A 20,087-nucleotide genomic window follows, 5' to 3' on the forward strand; every position below is an offset into this window, starting at 1 on the left:
GGGTCACTGAAGTCCCTAGCCCTTGGCTAGTCCAGTCCCCATTTGTTAGGGTCTTTTAGTTTAGCCTGTAGTTCTTCATTGAGAACAGCTGGAGGTGTGCACCTAAAGCTTTCTCTTGGCCAGCTTACTGTACCATCAGTTTGGTTACTGCTGGTATGTTAATGTGCATGTAAAGACTATTGCTGTCTAGGTTGGTCATAACTTTCCTTCCAAGGAGTAAGCATCTTTTAATTTCATGGCTGCAATCACCATCTGCAGTGATTTTGGAGCCCCAAAAAATGAAGTCAGCCTTACTCCTCGGAACGAAAATTATGACCAATCTAGACATCATATTAAAAACCAGAGACATTACTTGGTCAACAAAGGTCCGTTTAGTCAAGGCTATGGTTTTTCCAGTAGTCATGTATGGATGTGAGAGTTGGACTACAAAGAAAGCTGAGCACCAAAGAATTGATGCTTTTGAACTGTGGTGTTGGAGAAGACTCTTGAGAGTCCCTTGGACTGCAAGGAGATCCAACCAGTCCATCCTAAAGGAGATCAGCCCTGGGTGTTCATTGGAAGGACTGATGTTGAAGCTGAAACTCCAATATTTTGGCCACCTAATGTGAAGAGCTGACTCATTTGAAAAGACCCTGATGCTGGGAAAGATTTAGGGCAGGAGGAGAAGGGGACGAAAGAGGATGAGATGGTTGGATGGCATCACTGACTCAACGGACATGAATTTGGGTGAACTCCGGGAGTTGGTGATGGACAGGAAGGCATGGCGTGCTGCAGTTCATGGGGTCGCAAAGAGTTGGACACGACTGAGCGACTGAACTGAACTGAAAGACTATTGCTAATGGGAATCTCAGAAGACCAAAGTCACAAAACTGACTTTGTGTATGGGTATGGTTGAGCACTTAAAAGCTGTTAGAGCACTTGTCACCTACCTCAAAAGACTCCTGTGTTAGGACAAACTCGTCACAAAACGGGTTAGGCTGATACCAGGTCACCTGCCAATCCCGGGGAAATTTCCACATAACAAGGTAGGCTGTAAAATACCACACAATCCCCAGTCCAGAGCCACATTCCTCTTAGGTATTAATTCTGGCTCCAAGAGACCCAAGCTTAGCTAAAAAAACTGAGATCCTTAAGTTTCAAAGAATTGAGTACACTACATTCTGGCACATCTGCTTATTTTATGTCTAAGAACTGTGGTCCCAGAAGCTATGAATATCTTACAACAATGGCTGCCAGGCTCCTCTATCCATGGAATTCTCCAGGCAAGAATACTGTAGTGGGTAGCCATTCTCTTCTCCAAGGAATCTTCCCAACCCAGGGATAGAACCAGCATTTTATGCATTGCAGACAGATTCTTTACTGTCTGAGCCACCAGCAAAGCCTGCAAATGGGTTTATGGGAAAACTGGGAGACCAGCAAAGGGTGAGAATTCTTAACAGAATCAGCTCTCCTGAATGCCTGTTATGCCCAGAGGAAAAAGGAAACTAAAATTTCACATGGTCCTTTCCTTTCTAAATCCAGATACATTGGTTATTGATTCTTTCTCCCCCAAGGACAGCTGTTACCTTCTTGTTTGTCTTGTTTTACGTCCTGAGAGCTTGGTTTGTCAATTTGGTGGTGGTTTAGGCTTCCCAGATAGCTCAGTTGGTAAAGAATCCACCTGCAATGCAGGAGACCCCAGTTTGATTCCTGGGTCCGCAAGATCTGCTGGAGAAGGGATAGGCTACTCACTCCAGAAGATCCCCTGGAGAACGGAAAGGCTATCCACTCCAGTATTCTGGCCTGGAGAATTCCATGGACTGTACAGTTCATGGAGTCACAAAGAGTTGGACACGACTGAACAATTTTCACTTTAGTTACTAGGTTGTATCCGACTCTTGCGGCCCCACAGACTGTAGCCTGACAGGCTCCTCTGTGCATAGGATTTTCTATGCAAGAATACTGGAGTGGGTTACCATTTCCTTTTCCAGGGGATCTTCCTGACTCAGAGATGGAAGAGGGATCTCCTGCACTGCAAGCAGATTTTTACCAACTGAGCTACCACGGAATTTGGGTGCCCCAAAATATGACTGGGCAGAAAATGTAGGTTATATCCCCATTTGCAGTTAGATATGGTTGGACAGAAATATGGTTGAATTTCATTTGCAGCTCCAGGATATGGCCAGTCCTCAGGGGAATTGTATTTTTTATTTCTTCCTTTTTTTCCTTTGGCTATCTTTGGCTCTGGATCTTGGGAGGTATATCTTTTGCCCTCTCTTTGGGGACACCTCTTGAGTCCATAGGAATATTCAATACTGCCAGTATTTATTTATTTATATTTATTGTTTGTTTCAGCTGAAAATTGACAAGATATTTGAAAGCATTTTTTGAGTAGCTCTGTGATCAGAGGTTGGCCAAACTAGAAGCTGATATTCAGAGCTTGATGGAAAAAAATTTTTAAACCTTCTCTCCTAAGATAAAATGAAACCATGTACCCAGAAGGAGGAAAAAAATTAAAAAAACAAAATTCTGATGGTTTTATGGAAGGATTTACTAAAATGTTCCAAAGATTTTCATTTCCATCTTAGTTGGAAATCTTCTCCCCAGTATAAAAAAAGTAAATTGAAGATAATGTGGTTGGATAAGCAAATCAACCCTTTAATAAAATCATTTAGGCTATAACTTCTTTAGAGAAATAGAAATTAAAAGCAACTGTCTACATCTTACAAATTTTTGCAAAACCAGAAATGCAGCTCTAGAAACAATATGAAGTCCAATCCCCAAACCTCTCTTATTCATCTCAAAAGACTTGCAGGTTCCCCAGTCCTGGCCTTCGGAAACAAGAGTCCTTCTTGGAGGAACTTGCATTCTTTCCCTGGGCTTTGAGACGTAAATGTTCTACCTGGTCATCTCTAGGAAATCTTATCTAGGCCATCTCTTTTAAATGAAAACTCCAGGGAGGTAATTCCTATTAAAGGAAAAAAAATGGGGAGGGGTATGTAGTTATTTGGAACTTAGACAAATGAAAAACCTTAATTGTCTTCTCCACCAATATTAGTAAAAAGCTTTAGCCACTTGAGCCGTTAATTTATTTTACCTGGCAAATACACAATTTGGATCCAACTTATTTTATATAACTAGTGAGTTTTATATTATTGTACTTGATTCGTGGCTAAAATTTGAGAATGGAAGCTAGACCCTGATGATGGGAAAGACTGAAGACAGGAAGAGAAGGGGATGACAGAGGATGAGATGGCTAGATGGCATCACTGACTCAATGGACATGAGTTTGAGTAAACTCCAGGAGTTGGCGATGGACAGTGAGGCCTGGTGTGCTGCAGTCCATGGGGTTGCAAAGAGTCGGACACAACTGAGCGACTGAACTGAACTGATCTGTCTTTATGTGTATCTACACACACAGTTGACACTCGAACAACACAGATTTGAACTGTGTGGATCCACTTATGTATAGATTTTTTCCAATAGTTGGTATTACAGTACTACATGATCTGCACTTAGTTGAATCTGCAGATGTACTGGAACCATGTAGAGAGGGCAGACTATAAGTTATACACAGATTTTAGACTATGCAGAGAGTCAGCTCTCTTTAACCCCACATTGTTCAAAGGTCAATTGTATATGTGTTACAGATGTGTGGTATTATCTACCTTTGGATAGTAAGGCTAAAATTAATTTGTAAAGGGCTTTATTCAATTGCTTTTAAAACAAACAAATGCTACATAAATTAAGTATAATCTCAGAAATAAAAAAACTATCCCAAATGTTTCAAGTTCACAACCTAGTATTATCTCCACTAAATAAAGGGTAGTTTAAGTTTGTTGGTTTAATTAAAATAGACATGTCTATAAAGTTATCAACACTGAAAATAATGCAGGCATACCATTTTTATTCTACTTGGGTTATCTCTATTACAGAATTTTTCACCAAGAAAAATAATTTGGTATACTAAAATTTTCATGAGTAATCTAAACATAACTATTAAGAACAAGTGATTTGAATAGATATAAGTGTGTTAACTATTTCCACTTTCCAGTAATAACTATAGTTTGGTATGTTTATTTAAATATATTCCCCAAATTTTTTCGGTAACTTGAAACCTTAGAGTTTTTCTATGTTAATTTAAATGATGAATATTTAATTGAATACCTAGATTGTTTCCGAATAAATATTGGAACATTAGTCCTGAATGTAGGTTTGTCTACTTTTGGCTTCCTATTACTGAGAAACTTAAGATATTTGGGTTTATTAGTAAACATTTTTTTTGTTTGCCACATTGGAAAATTTATTATGAGGAAGAATGTATTTCTAGACATTATGACATGTATTTCTAGAAATTATGACGTGTATTTCTAAATTTGCCAATCCACAGAATGCCCATGTAAGAGATAGTCCACAACTTCCTACATCTCAGTTTTCACTATGAATTAACCATTCTAAGAGTCATTCTAATCATGTATGTAGTTAGAACTACTTAGAAAAATAAAGGTGAAGGAAAGTAACTGTGTATGAAAAGTAGGTAAGGAAAGTAAAATGACTCATTGTTTTAGAATAAGAAAGAGGGAAAAAATGGAACAAAATTGTAGACAGTTTGTGTAAGAGGAACCTTGGTTTTATGTGGAGTCAGGATAGCTAGGATTAAAATAAATTTATTTAATTGTTTAAAAAATGAGTTTTACTATCAAAAGTACACTGGTGCAAAATTAGAATTTTATTCTCTCTGTTAACATTACTAAGGTGTTGTTGGACTTTTGGTCTACTTTTGATAACAGACTGTGAAATTTTCTTTATTTTTTAAGTAATCTGCCTGAACAGTGAAGATTTTATGTCATACCAAAATAACTTACTGTGCTTCACACTGTCTTTATCAGGTCTTTTACTTAAGAAAACCCAATCTTCTCAAAATTAAAGAGCTAAGATTTGCTCACAATTATGTAACTTTCTGTTTTGCCTTTAACAATATCTACTGTCATTTTATTAAATGGATATTTTTTACAAACTTCCCCCAAACCAAGTTCTAAATGAAGTTTTTTGACTTCAAACTTTTTTGGAATTTTCTAGAGGGCTCCTGGAACATCTCAGGAGATTTGTTCTCTCTCTTTATAAAAAAAGAGATGTTAAACCAAATAGGCTTATTTACTGTGTTAAATTAACCAAGAAGCACTGTCAAATAGGTAATATTAAGTCTTCTTTATTTTGTACTTGTATAGGTATATGTTACAAGTGTTCCAGAAACTGTTTAACATTCCTGGAACTCTCATATGTTCTGGTAAAATATTATCAGTCACAATTTTAGTTACTATCTTAAAATGCTATATATCAGAGAAATAAATATACTTCTTTAGCAAATGAGTTGGCATCAGATCTTCAACAATGGGCATTTTAAAGTCTTTTGTAATTTACAGACAGCTACTGTTTTACTCCAATATTCTTGTAAAAATGAGACTCATGGAAAGGACTTTACCAGGTGCTCCTGACCACTGACACTGCTACAAAATTAGAAAGTAATAAACCTTGAGTACATATCTTACAGCTGAAGAAGGCTCCACATGACATTTAGAATTGGGCAAACTCTGGAGACACGCAAATAAAACTGACTAGGAAGAGAAGTAGCTGAAATCAGTGTAGACTGCCTCCACCCAAGATGCTGGATCAAGACTTCATACTTTAACAACAAAAACCTTTTCTTCTTTTCTTTCTTTTACTTTGGCATGGTCCTAAAAAGATAACACTATCATCCATATCTCCCAGGCCATTACTAAGGAGGATAACCTTTTAGACTACTGGATCTGCCAGTAAAAATACCAATCTATCAGTAATACTAAAGAACCATTGGTCTTCCCTATGACCACTTTTTCATCTATTCCGAATGTCCTGTAAACTACAATTGAACCTCCCTTAGAAATCATTTAGAGGGTCTGATTTTAATGGCCAGAACAACCAGTGCCTCGTTTTCACTTTTCTATTATAGGTGCCCTAGACACAACGAGACACAATGCCTAGAGAAATCCCAGTATATCTGCACTCCCATGTTCTTATGATTATCTAACTATGATTCTTCCCCAGTCATGAAAAGATCTCACCAGCAGCACCCATCTTTGCCAGAAATTTAGAACAACATTTTATTTTGAGCTAGATATACTTTCCAAATGCACTGAAAACCTAACTGACCCCTGGTTTGAATGGGCAAATGTAACAAATTCCTGCAAATGAATCCATCAGTAGGAATGGTTTGTGCCCTAACATGATTAATCTTTGTCTGTGTTGATTATCATTCTCCTTGGGCTTATACATGCCTTGATGGCTGGTGTGTAACCAGGCAATGCCTCTTAGGTTGTCTCTCTATGCCCGTGTGTGTGTATGCTCAGTTGCTTCAGTCATGTCTGACTCTTTGCAGCCCTATGGACTATAGCCTGCCAGGTTCATGGAATTTTCTAGGCAAGAATGCTGGAGTCAGTTGCCATGCCCTCCTCCAGGGGATCTTACCAACTCACAGACTGAACCCTACTTCCCTGGTTAGGAGTGAGTACAAATGATCAGAAACCATCATTAACTCAGAATCCACTGCTAAAGCTGCCCAAGAAAAATCCTTAGACTTTCTGACCAATGTTGCTCTTAATGATGGGATAGCCGTTGATTATCTTATAGCTTCACCAGAAGGGGTCTGTGCTGCATCCAACACCACTTGCTGCACCTGCATTAACCTTTCTGGGGAAGCTGAAACTCAGCTTCATAAAATCACTGAACTTGGCTGAAAAATCACTTGGCTTTAAAAAGTGATTGCTTTAACAAGATCTTTCTTTGACATATTTAGTTTTGATTGGCTTGGGTCTTGGGGACCGTGGCTCTGAAGTGCACTCCAGACACTGGGAATTGTCTTGCTTATAATAATAATAGTCTTCCTGGTGCACTTTAAATGCATGTTTAAGTGCATGTCTGTAGCCACTAACCACCAACCAATACTCTAAGACTGAAATGTCAGAAAACAGATGAAGAGAATGACCAACTTAAAACATGTGAACCTTAAGTCATGATCTGTGAATAGCACACAGAGAATCAGCAAAAACTGGGAGATCTTCAGAGCAGTAGCTGGGAGTGGCATTTGATGCCTTAAATTTTTATCATATCTCTCAGGCTAAGTCTGATCAAACTAGGAGAATTGTTAAAAAAGACACAACTGGCCCAAAATGGAGTCACTTGGGCTAAGCCCATGAAATTGGAAGGAAAGTTATGACCAACCTAGATAGCATATTCAAAAGCAGAGACATTACTTTGCCAACAAAGGTCTGTCTAGTCAAGGCTATGGTTTTTCCAGTAGTCATGTACGGATGTGAGAGTTGGACTGTGAAGAAAGCTGAGTGCCAAAGAATTGATGCTTTTGAACTGTGGTGTTGAAGAAGACTCTTGAGAGTCCCTTGGACTGCAAGGAGATCCAACCAGTCCATTCTGAAGGAGATCAGCCCTGGGATTTCTTTGGAAGGAATGATGCTAAAGCTGAAACTCCAGTACTTTGGCTACCTCATGCGAAGAGTTGACTCATTGGAAAAGACTCTGATGCTGGGAGGGATTGGGGGCAGGAGGAGAAGGGGATGACAGAGGATGAGATGGCTGGATGACATCACCGACTCGATGGACGTGAGTTTGAGTGAACTCCGGGAGTTGGTGATGGACAGGGAGGCCTGGCGTGCTGCAATTCATGGGGTCGCAAAGAGTCGGACATGACTGAGTGACTGAACTGAACTGTGCTAAGCCCTACTTCAACAAGCTGAAACTTATAAATTTAATATAGATTCAGCCTCTCCCAGGAATAGAATATTAAACCAGGCAATCTGAAATGGCCAGGTCAGAACTAGTGAGGTTATCTGCCTCACAGACCCCTACCATTCCCTAAAGGAAGGTGACCCTGCCACAAACCATCAGCTCTTTCCTGGTATAACTTCCTTGTCCAGGTTTCCGCCTATAAAAGTCTTTCACTTTGCATAGCATATCAGAAAGAAAATGAAGTCATTCAGTCGTGTCTGACTCTTTGCGACCCCATGGACTGTAGCCTATCAGGCTCCTCCGTCCATGGGATTTTTCAGGCAAGAGTACTGGAGTGGGTTGCCATTTCTTTCTCCAAGGGATATTCCCAAACCAGGAATCGAATACGGGTCTCCTGCATTGTAGGCAGATGCTTTTACCGTCTGAGCCACCAGGGAAGTCCCTTATAGCATTTCAGAGCTCCTTCCTATAAATGCTAGATGAGATGCTGCCCAATTCATGAATCACTGAATAAAGCCAGTGAGATCTTTAAAATTTACTCAGTTGAATTTTGTTTCTTAATACTCTGAACATTATCTGACATATAACAAGTTTTTATAAGTGTTTGTTGAATAAATAAATTATATTTCAAGCTTTCATTAAAGCACTTTTGTTTATCTCTTAAACACTATACCCATCCTGACACTACAGGAGGCAGGGATCAAGACCATCCCCAAGAAAAAGAAGTGCAAAAAGGCAAAATGGTTGTCTGAGGAGGCCTTACAAATAGCTGAGAAAAGAAGAGAAGCAAAAGGCAAAGAAGAAAAGGAAAAATACACCCATTTGAATGCAGAGTTCCAAAGAATAGCAAGGAGAGAAGAAACCCTTCCTCAGTGATCAGTGCAAAGAAATAGAGGAAAACAATAGAATAAGAAAGACTAGAGATCTCGTCAAGATAATTAGAGATACCAAGGGAACATTTCATGCAAAGATGGGCTCAATAAAGGACACAAATGGTATGGACCTAACAGAAGTAGAAGATATTAAGAAGAGGTGGCAAGAATACACAGAAGAACTGTACAAACTAGATCTTCATGACCCAGATAATCATGATGGTGTGCTCACTCACCTAGAGCCAGATATCCTGGAATGCGAAGTCAAGTGGGCCTTAGGAAGCATCACCATGAACAAAGCTAGTGGCAGTATTGGAATTCCAGTTGAGCTATTTCAAATCCTAAAAATGATGCTGTTAAAGTGCTGCACTCAATATGCCAGTAAGTTTGGGAAACTCATCAGTGGCCACAGGACTGGAAAAGGTCAGTTTTCATTCCAATCCCAAAGAATGCTCAAACTACCACATAATTGCACTCATCTCACATGCTAGAAAAGTAATGCTCAAAATTCTCCAAGGCAAGCTTCAACAGTACGTGAACCGTAAACTTTCAGATATTCAAGTTGGATTTAGAAAAGGCAGAGGAACCAGAGATAAAATTGCCAATATCCACTGGAGCATCGCAAAAGCAAGAGAGTTCCAGAAAAACATCTACTTCTGCTTTATTGACTAGGCCAAAGCCTTTGACTGTGTGGACCACAACAAACTGTGGAAAATTCTGAAAGAGATGGGAATACCAGACCACCTGACCTGCCTCCTGAGAAATCTGTATGCAGGTCAGGAAGCAACAGTTAGAACTGGACATGGAACAACAACAGATTGGTTCCAAGTAGGAAAAGGAGTATGTCAAGGCTGTATATTGTCACCCTGCCTATTTAACTTATATGCAGAGTACATCATGAGAAATGCTGGACTGGATGAAGCACAAACTGGAATCAATACTGCCGGGAGAAATATCAATAATCTCAGATATGCAGATGACACCACCCTTAAGGCAGAAAGTGAAGAACTAAAGAGCCTCTTGATGAAAGTGAAAGAGGAGAGTGAAAAAGCTGGCTTAAAACTCAACATTCAGAAAACTAAGATCATGGCATCTGGTCCTATCACTTCATGGCAAATAGATGGGGAAACAATGGAAACGGTGAGAGACTTTATTTTGGGGGGTCCAAAATCACTGCAGATGGTGACTGCAGCCATGAAATTAAAAGATGCTTCCTCCTTGGAAGAAAAGTTATGACCAACCTAGACAGCATATTAAAAAGCAGAGATGTTACTTTGCCAACAAAGGTCCGTCTAGTCAAAGCTATGGTTTTTCCAGTAGTCATGTATGGATGTGAGAGTTGGACTATAAAGAAAGCTGAGCACCAAAGAATTGATGCTTTTGAACTGTGGTGTTGGAGAAGACTCTTGAGAGTTCCTTGGACAGCAAGGAGATCCAACCAGTCCATCCTAAAGGTAATCAGTCCTGAACATTCATTGGAAGGAATGATGCTAAAGGTGAAACTCCAATACTTTGGCTACCTAATGCGAACAACTGACTCATTTGAAAAGACCCTGATGCTGGGAAAGATTGAAGGTGGGAGGAGAAGGGGATGACAGACAATGAGATGGTTGGAAGGAATCATGGAGTCAACGGACATGAGTTTGAGTAAACTCTAGGAGTTGGTGATGGACAGGGAGGCCTGGTGTGCTGCAGTCCATGGGGTCGCAAAGAACTAGACACAACTGAGCAACTGAACTGAACTGATACCCATCTTTTTGTTCATAATGTTTTTAGCCACCTTTCCATTTAAAAATAAACTATTTCCCTAAATCCTAATTAAACTTAGAGATTGTGCCACATTATGATTCATTATGACCTGCCTCAAAGCAGGTATCACATACTAAGAAAATTGCATGGTCATTTTATCTTTTCACCTAAAAAGCATATCTTTACATCTTTCAGTGCAAAACCTAGAATGTTCTATCACCACCCATGGATTAGGCAAAAGCAACTCCAGTCTATGGAGAGCCCTTGTCCAAGTAGCAGAAGACAGGACATGGCCTCTGCTCCTTCCTCTATGACCAACAGTCAAAGATTTCACTGCTGGCCTTTGTCCTGACTTTACCAACATGACTCATCTTAATCGTGTAAATGTGAACATGATTTTATATGAATATTCATATTAGAGAAGTCTGCTCACTTAACATAAAGATCCATTTCAATCACAGGCTTTTTTTCCTTCTCAGAAATGATCAAGAAGAAATGTGGAAAATTATTTTTTGTTTTTTTGAATAGAAACTACCAACATTTTAACAAATTGATTTTTGCTGAAAATAAACATAATAAAGTAGTATTTTAAAACCTGAAAGTGAGGGATTTCCCTGCAACAAAATTTAGGATTATTTAGCTGTCTTCAAGAGGACAAATAAAACTGTGAACATAATGGTTGACTTATTGAGAAAGAAAAATATATTATACAAAGACCAGAAAACAGTGGAAGAGAAAGGTCTGTAATGGCTTGGCTGCTGAAGGACATTTCTACCCTCATGCCAGCACTAAGTGCTCTTCCCAATGAATAAACCATATGTCCATTTTTATATGCTTCCTTTCACTTAGATTCTGCTACTTCACAATATTCCCTTTGTCCCAGCCCCTGCCTCATCTTCAGCCACCCCCAGCCTGCTCCCCCATCCCTCACTTCAGCTCCTTGGGCAACCAGTATTTGTGCCCTAGCTACCAATTTGAACATCTGCTACCTGAAAAAAAGAAAAATCACCTCATTGCCTAACATCCTCCAGGGCAAAAAGTTTGAAGGATTCAGCATCCTCAAAAAAACAGCCACAGAAGGACAAAAAAAGCAGCAGCAGCAGCATATCTTTTCCAGCTCAGTAAATTCTATCTATATAAAGATGAAATGAATAACACTTTTAAAAATTATTCACTGCAAGGAAATCCATGTTACCAACAACGTATTGTCTTTCTTTATGCATAGACTGAGACCCACACAGTTTATTTCATTTTTGCAAGTGTGTCTCTTTTTCAACATATTACCATATAGAAGAGATAGAGCATATACATAACTCCAGAGAACAAAATGCCAGTATTTCCTCTCTTTCTCTTGGATTTTTTTTTTCCCTCTCTCTCTCTTTTTACGTCCCAAAACACTTCCCCAGCTGAAAGATAAGAAAATATTTTCATTGAATTAAAGTGAGCCCTGTGTTAAAATAGCTTGCCTGAATCCAACCAGAGCTTCATTTCAACACTTGGTCAGCAGCCCTCCCTTATTCATTTCTTTCTATCAATGGCCTCATCTCCAACCTGAATTCTCATCACCATATACCTTTGCCCCCAAGCTTTTGCTAGTCCACTTCCTTGATATGTTTGCACTTAATTTGATTCCATCCTTCATGCTTTTTTCATTATTCTTAGTTCATCCACACCACATAAATTATCACTTTTGTTTTCAGTTCCCCTGTGCCCCCTTCACACCAATTCCAAATAAATACTTCTGATTCTCATCTATTTAATCCAAATTAATTCAGATTCCCTTTCCTCATTGCCCATCTCCACCTCTGCCTCCCCTCCTGTCTGTTTCTCTTTCTTATAGCGCCTACTTTTCCCTCCATGTTTGTCTCTGCAGAAGGTTTTACTGGCAAAATGCTTCTGGAGGGTGCAAGGTCATTGCTTCCTGTGTTGTTTTAGGAAAGCTGTGCTCTACCTTACTGCCAACTTCAGTGGGTCAATGCCTGCATGTCCAACTTCATCCTCTATGACGAGTGGCTGTGCATCACCACCCCGACACTGAAATTACGGAAGTGAGGAAAGAAAAGCTTCTTGCTTTTTAGTGGGATTTAACTTTAAGTGATTTATTTCTAGTTTATATAAAGCTGTTTTTCTTTTTTTTCCACAAAATCATCTTTAATCAATATCATCAGCAATAGTCAGGACTACAACCAACCCTATTACTCTCTTTAATGAGCTCTTACCATCTGCCAAGTAATTTACATATATTTGGGCTTCCCTGGTGGCTCAAGGTAAAGAATCTGCCTGCAATGCAGAAGACCTGGTTTCAATCCCTGGGTTGGGAAGATCCCCTGGAGGAAGAAATGGCAACCCATTCCAGTACTCCTGCCTAGAGAATTCCATGGACAGGGGAGCCTAGCAGGCGACAGTCCATGGGATCCCAAAGAGCTGGGCACAACTGGGCGACTAACTTTCACTTTACATATATTTACTCATTTAATTTTCAAAACAATCTAGGAGGTAAATTATCCCTGTTTTACAGATGAGGAAACTGAGACTCAGGGAAGATGCATCAGGTATCCAGGTCATAAATCTAGGAAGTTGTAGAGCCAGAATTCAAACCTGAGTCTCCCTGACTGCAAAGCCCTGCTCTTAACTGCTCTGCAGTACTGCCTTTCCAATAATGCAAGGTGCCTTCTTGGATAAATTCCCCACAGGGAGGATTCTTTCCACTTTAATCCACTATAGAGCAAGTGGTTGCAGGTGCTGGGAAACATAATGAGCTCCACCTTGATAATCACTCTGAGTAGACAATGCCCAAAAAAAACAAACCACAGAAGATGCATCACTTCTCAGAGTTATCCTCCTAACACATCCATTAGAAAGAGGGGACAGGAAAAGGAAGCAAATGCTCTGGACTCACCCCCCAAAAAAGAATCTCTGCTTTCCCAGAGATGCCCAGCCTCCAAACTAGGCAGGACATAGCCTGTCTTCGTGTCAATAATTTAAAAAATGTGCTCATAATCATGAATTCCATACCCTAAACAAAGCTCAACCTTCTCGCCTCATCCTGCCTTCTCTGGTTTCCTGGGGGGGAAGAGGAGATGAGTCACGGCCGAAGCCTGGGAGCACTGCAATGTCTTCTAGTTACTTTATTCACCGACTTGAGAAAGACAAATAAATAAAACTAACCTCCAGAACAATACCAGACAGGTGAAAAAAAGGAAAAGCTGACAGTAGCAAGAAGCTTTTGCCTTGAAGTATGTGGACTAGAGGACTCGAACTCAAACTCCAAAAGGAACCATGAGTGGGACTTGAACCTGAGCCACGGGTTCAAAAGTAACCTTAGGATAACTTTCCATGAAGCAAGCAAGGACCACAAGCAAAAGTCAGTTTGAAATGAGAGGAGAACATGCCTAAGTCTTATGCTGTGAGGAAACACTGTCTGCTATCATCCTCCCATGGGAATAACTTTGAAATTCAAGGTGGTGATGGTTTCTACACACACATTATACACTCCTATCTCAGGGAAGCTCCTCTGTTCTACACAAAGACATTTCCCAAAACCGCCTCCCCCAAGAACATTAGAGCTGAGAGGGGCCTCAAAAGCCAAATTGTTTGGTAGATGTAGAAAATGAGGCTACTAGTGAGGTACAGGGATGTGCTCAGGGTGACAAAGCTAGTTAGGGACAGCACTAGAACTAGAACCTAGGTTTCCCCATTTTCCAACCAATGATCCTTGCACTGCACACTTCTCTGGTGACATAGTCCTCAAGTCACCACAGAGCACCCGGAAGGCAAGCAGCAAGCCCAAGAAGAAGAACTCTCTCCAGACATATCTCCCAGCCTAGATCTAATCACCCATTTTTTCCCAGCAACACTCTGATTCTGCTACTTACACTTTCGGAGCTCTTCCCAGTTCAGTTGGTATTGTGCACGCAGATTGAAAAAACCATACCGGCAATATACTTTCAGGGACTCATTTAAAAACCACTAATGACAGTAATTGCTCCTACAATGCTAACCCCAAGAAGAGACACCAGCCCTAAGTTTCTGCCTCAAAGCAGAGGACAAAGACCAGATTCAAGGAAAATGCTAATCTCATTCTTTTCTTCACAAACCCCACTCTTCTAAATTATCCCATCACTCCCAAGATCAGTATGAGTCCTGGGAGTCACCACAGAAGTCCTGAGTAAACTATACAGTCCCTGCCGGTCCCCACCGCCCTTACCACACACATAGCAATGTAATCACTTTAGCAACTTCGCAGTAACAAGCTCATTAAAAAGCAATTCTGCCATCTCTCTATAAAGCACGCGCCAGAGAACAATGCAAAAGAGGAGATGCCAATTAATTACAGAATGATCACATCTAATGAACTCTGAAACCCTCCTGCTGTTGGTGACTTTGATGAAAAATCAGGGATGCTGGAAAAAGAGTAAATAGGGACACCCTGGCTACCTTGTTCAATTGCAATTCTCTCCAAGGTAACGTCTCAGATTCCAGTGTTGATCAAAACCACCGAATCACACCGATAAAACAACGAAAAGTGTCAGGGAAGTGACAGGTGCATACATCACGTACGGCTGTGAGTCACACCACCAGAACCCCTGTTCAGGCATCCTCAGCAGTGTCTGATACTACACCAAGGCTGGCACTGCCCTCTGAAAGAATCTCCAAGCCAGTGAGTGACAAACCCATGTCTGGTGCCCAGGACACCTGGAGATCCTAAGGTTAATGGGTGAGTCACTCGGCTTCCCTCCCAGGCCTGCCTGCCTCTCTATACCTCCTCGTTGGCATGGATGCCACTTTTCGGAACAGAGAGAAGCCCTTCCCCCCACGAGGCTAAAGGACGAAAAAGAAGAAACCACGTGCGGCCAACTTGTACCACTACCTGTGTGAGTCCTCTGGTGGGCCTTTAAGTGGGAGCTTTTTGTATAAACTTTCCGGCACCCGTTAAACTGACAGCGATGAACCCTCTTCTTGTTTTCGGGGCACGCCTCAGCCCCTACCCCTCCTTGCTCACTGTCGCTGTGTCCACTCTTAACTGTCCCAGCTGCCGCCACGGCTGCCGCTGCTGTTGCCACCCCTCCCACCTTGACTGAGCCGAGCGCAGCCTTCTTGGCCACCAGTTTCAACGTCACTGTGCCGTCCACGGCTGAGAGAGTCTGTGAGGTTTTCACCAGATGGCGGCTGAGCTCAGGGGACGATGGGGGCGTTAATGAGGTCACTGCGTTGAGCTGGGCCTGGTTGACGGCTGTGTAGCTGTCTAGAGAAGAGCTGGTTGGCTGGAGGCTGAGGCAGGTCTCAGATAGCAACTTGTCCCGAGAGAGCAGAATGTCCACGGCCGAGCTCTTCTCGCAGATGGTCGCTTCCACGGGGAGCAGCAGGGGGTCTAAGCGCCGGAAGCTTTCCTCGATGCACGGGGGAGGAGAAGCACGGAGGAAACAGTCCAAGTCCTCACCGAAGGTCTCCGAGATCCTCCTGGGCTCCGTCTGCAGGTAGCGTTCCAATTCAAGGCATGTCTGCAGAGGGCAAGGATGGAGGGAGAGAAACAGCCATCAGAAGCAAAGAACACCAGGGGACCACATGTTGACAGGCTGAGGCGCAATCTACAGGAAGGAACAGAGGATGTTTCCTGGCTCATATCTGAAATCTTCCTGGTGAAAGGTCTGACCTTGTTATTTTTCTCTCTGGACACTTCTGAAGGGTTCACAAGGGTCACATCATATGAGCTCAACTACTACAGTTAATGGGGAACTAGAAACCCAGAAGGGCTATCTCATACCATCAAGTTCCCTGAGAACATTCAATGTTAAAATGATCTCACATCCTACAATCCAATTCGGTAGGTGAGATGCTCTTAGCCTCCCTAGGAGCCTGTATGCAAGCAGGAAGCAAACAAAATCAGATGAGGTTTTCATAGCAAGTAAGACTCCCCACAGTCCAACTTCATTTTTCAAACAGACTTTGGCAAATCACTAAGCACAATCATTACGTATTGCGAGGCAAGAAGCATGAGTCCCATTACAATAGTTTGACATCTGTCTACGTGATAAAAATAAGTTCAAACACAGCTATTTGAATTGTTAAAGAAAAAGACACTAATCTATTTCAATATAAAGTTTTCACCTGGTAAAGAAGTGAGGCAAGAAAAATATAATCAGAAAAGTTCAGAGTTTCAACAAATCTTCATCCACGGTGCTCGTAAGTCTTTGTAAGATGGTAGAAGTGTTTTTATGGCAAAAATGGATATTTAAGTTTATAACCTGAAAGCTCTCCTCACTTAATCCTGCTCTTTCAGAATCTGGTAGAAAACCATAGTCCTAACTTATGTGTTTTGGAGAAGGCAATGGCATCCCACTCCAGTACTCTTGCCTGGAACATGGACAGAGGAGCCTGGTGGGCTGCAGTCCATGGGGTCGCTAAGAGTCGGACACGACTGAGCAACTTCACTTTCCCTTTTCACTTTCATGCATTGGAGAAGGAAATGGCAACCCACTCCAATATTCTTGCCTGGAGAATCCCAGGGACGGAGGAGCCTGGTGGGCTGCTGTCTATGGGGTCGCACAGAGTCGGCCACGACTAAAACGACTTAGCAGCAACTTATGTGTGCTAAGTTACTTCAGTTGTGTCTGACACTTTGTGACCCTATGGACAGTAGCCTGCCAGGCTCCTCTGTCTATGGGATTCTCCAGGCCAGAATACTGGAGTGGGGGGTCATGCCCTCCTCTAGGGTATCTTCCTGACCCAGGGATTGAACTCGTGTCTCTTATGTCTCCTGCACTGGCTGGCAGGTTCTTTACCACTAGTGCAACCTGGGAAGCCCAGTCCTAATTTATGCCATCAGTTCAACTTGTTGTAACTTCTGGGGCTTCAACAAAGAAACACTGCTGGCAAATTTAAAATCTGACTAGCTCCTAATTCTCTGGCTCTCTAGCACTTCTATGTTTTCAACCGGTGTTCTGATTCTAGGCTGTTATTCTGTTAAGAATATATTTTCATGATATACCTGGTTGTGTTGTATCTGTCAACAATTTTATTTTGGTGACATTTCAAAAGATTGGTTTTTAATCAGCCTTCTGGTAAAACTGCATTACTGAATAAGAAAAGCAGATTTTTAACAATGAATCACCTTTGGGTCTCACTGCTGATTTTTAATAGTATAAACTAATGAATGGTTCCAATCTTCATTCAATACTCATGTCACAAGTGTTCATTCAACTACTGTGTTCACAGCAAGGTGCAAGGCTTTCTGTGTTAGAGGATGACACAGTAACAGATCCATGTGACGTACATACAGAATAAACAACTGCAAGCTAAAATTTACATGAATTTACAAGCAAAGTGATACCAAATAATATAACAATAAAGTATGTTGACAAGTTCTTAAAGGATGAGTGGACAATGAATTCTGTACTCTTATGTTATGGAGGTGTTAATCAAGGAAAGCTTAGTGGAAAACTAAGCTTGATTCTATTTTGCTTATTGATTAAATAATAGCTCTTGCTGAGTAGCTTTCCACCACTTTATATCTAAAACCAATACTGCCACCTTCTCAGGTCTAGAAATTTCTCTTATCCTTATTTGTCCCTTTTCTGAATTCTATGTTTCAAAGTTTTTTTTCTTTCCTTTTTCCATCTCATTGCTAAAAATTATCATTTATTTCTTTCCAGTATTAAAACCCGCAGTCTCAGCCCCAGTCAATTCACTTCTGAATTATATTACCCCCAAAAAACCTCCCTTTAATCTTCCCTTCTCTTTTTAAACCATCACCTATCAAGAACAGTGTCTGGTACCTATCAGGTACATAATGTCTACCAACCAAAGATAAACCAACTATATACTATTATTTTTAATCATTCTATTCCACTCCACTGTACAAAAGCTACCTGCTGACCTTAATCTGGAATACGATGAAGCTAGATATGACCACTAATACATGTCTTCTAGAACATAACGCTCCTTTAGCTTTGTTCAAAGAGTAGAACCAGACCTTTGAGACACAAATATGTTCCAGGGGGAAGTCAGCTGAATCATGGGTTAGAAGAGGTCATTGAGACAGGTCCTCGAGACAGGTCCTCACACACAGGAACTATTTCACAGTCACCAGTGTCTATCGATAGGGCTTTTGGATGTCATATCCTCTTATGTAGTTTTTAGCTCAAAGGTTCAAAAGTCACTAAGAAATTGTGATTGTTACTAACAGGAGGCTTAGATCTCTTCATATTCAAAGTTCTGAGGAACTGAGACATTCTAAATGCATTTACACACTCTTCAGGGAGGATACAAACTAACCTACCCAGTATGCCCTAGTTTGAATGCCAGAACACATGGATCATACTAATCATCTAAGGATGGAGATACTTCTCATCACTTAAATACGGGGAAATCTGGATCACTAAGAGAGGCTATCTCTTGCAATCCTAATACAAGGCATTCTATTCCATCTGAGAGCTATAAACCATGAGAACCCGTCAAAATATGCTGGATAGCCCTCTGAAATCATTATGGAATATTGTTGTCTTGAGAAATCTACTTCTTGTAATATCTGCTGGTAATGAAGCTTAGATAGAAAAGAAGATTTTGTCAACCAGAAACTCATCAGGAGTTCTGGAGAATAAAATGTTAAGGATGAGGAGTATTTATTTCATTGTTAGATTATTTCCAAGCAAAAGAGATAGTTTATCTCCCATATTTAAAAAAAATAATTACAAGAAGTCCCATAAGAAACACCTATGATGTTTAATTGGAATTTGTGGTTTCAGTATTTATTTAGAGATTTCAACACATATACACACAGAGATTTTTATAGTAACAAAGGTGTGTTTGCATGTATGTGTATACATGTATGTACTTCCTGGCTCTGTCAATCAGAAGAATCCACAAGCAAAGACACCCCAATAGTAGTTAGCACACTTGGCATCAAGATCTTGGTTTCTAAATATCATTATCCAATAAAGAGAACCTGGGAGGGAAAAGTTGATTGAAAGGCCTGAGGCAAAGAAAATAAAGATGAGTTTGGAATATCTTGTTGTACCATAAGGTAAAAAAGTGCGCATAAAGTGATGAGTGTATGTCAAAAAGACACATGAGCCAACTTGAAGGAGTTCTCAAAGCCCAAATCTAGGGAATTTGAGCAATAAAAATGAATAATGATAATAACAGATTCTAACCCATGGAATAAAACTAATATTCAAGAAATTCAGTGACATAAAAAAATGGTTGAATAAAAAAATGGAGGAGACAGATCAGCTCCTCCTTATAGTAAAATGACAATTAATAAACATAAGTATTGATGGAAATAGAAGATCACTACTAGTCAAATAACAAAGAAACAATGACTTTCAGCAAGAATCACCAAAGGATGTTAAAATTAATAGATGAAGGTATAATGAGAAACAAGATATTTGTCTAGTCTCAAAGTATCCCCTCCCAATAAGACATTTATTAATTATAAGGACAAAACATAATAATTTTATAGCAGAGAAACCTGGCATGCACCATCTTAACCATATGATGAAATTTAGCAGCATATTGATATCATATTCCACTGGTATGATAGGCTGAAAAGGGCACAACATTACTCTATGTCACTCTTGCCAACAGTTCAATAACCTCAATCTTATCATGAGAAAACATCAGACCAATACAAACTGAGGGCCATTCTACAGAATACCTGGCCAGTATTCTTTAAAAGTACCAAGGTCATGAGGAGCAAAGATTGAGAAG

General features: G+C 40.5%; 1 protein-coding gene across 3 annotated transcripts in view; it reads right to left on the reverse strand.

Moving 5' to 3' along the window:
• KLF7 (KLF transcription factor 7) overlaps positions 1 to 20,087 on the reverse strand; it is a 105,361-nt gene that overhangs the window by 47,982 nt on the left and 37,292 nt on the right. For 2 of the 3 annotated variants that reach the window (XM_061382704.1, XM_061382695.1), the window contains one exon: positions 15,250 to 15,880. In XM_061382704.1, coding sequence (XP_061238688.1) covers positions 15,250 to 15,880 — 631 coding nt within the window. Of the gene's footprint in view, positions 1 to 15,246; positions 15,881 to 20,087 lie in introns of all 3 variants that reach the window. The other variant, XM_061382685.1, reaches the window with a different exon arrangement.

This window comes from Bos javanicus, chromosome 2, assembly GCF_032452875.1.
Source record: "Bos javanicus breed banteng chromosome 2, ARS-OSU_banteng_1.0, whole genome shotgun sequence".
NCBI classification, from domain to species: Eukaryota; Metazoa; Chordata; class Mammalia; order Artiodactyla; family Bovidae; genus Bos; species Bos javanicus.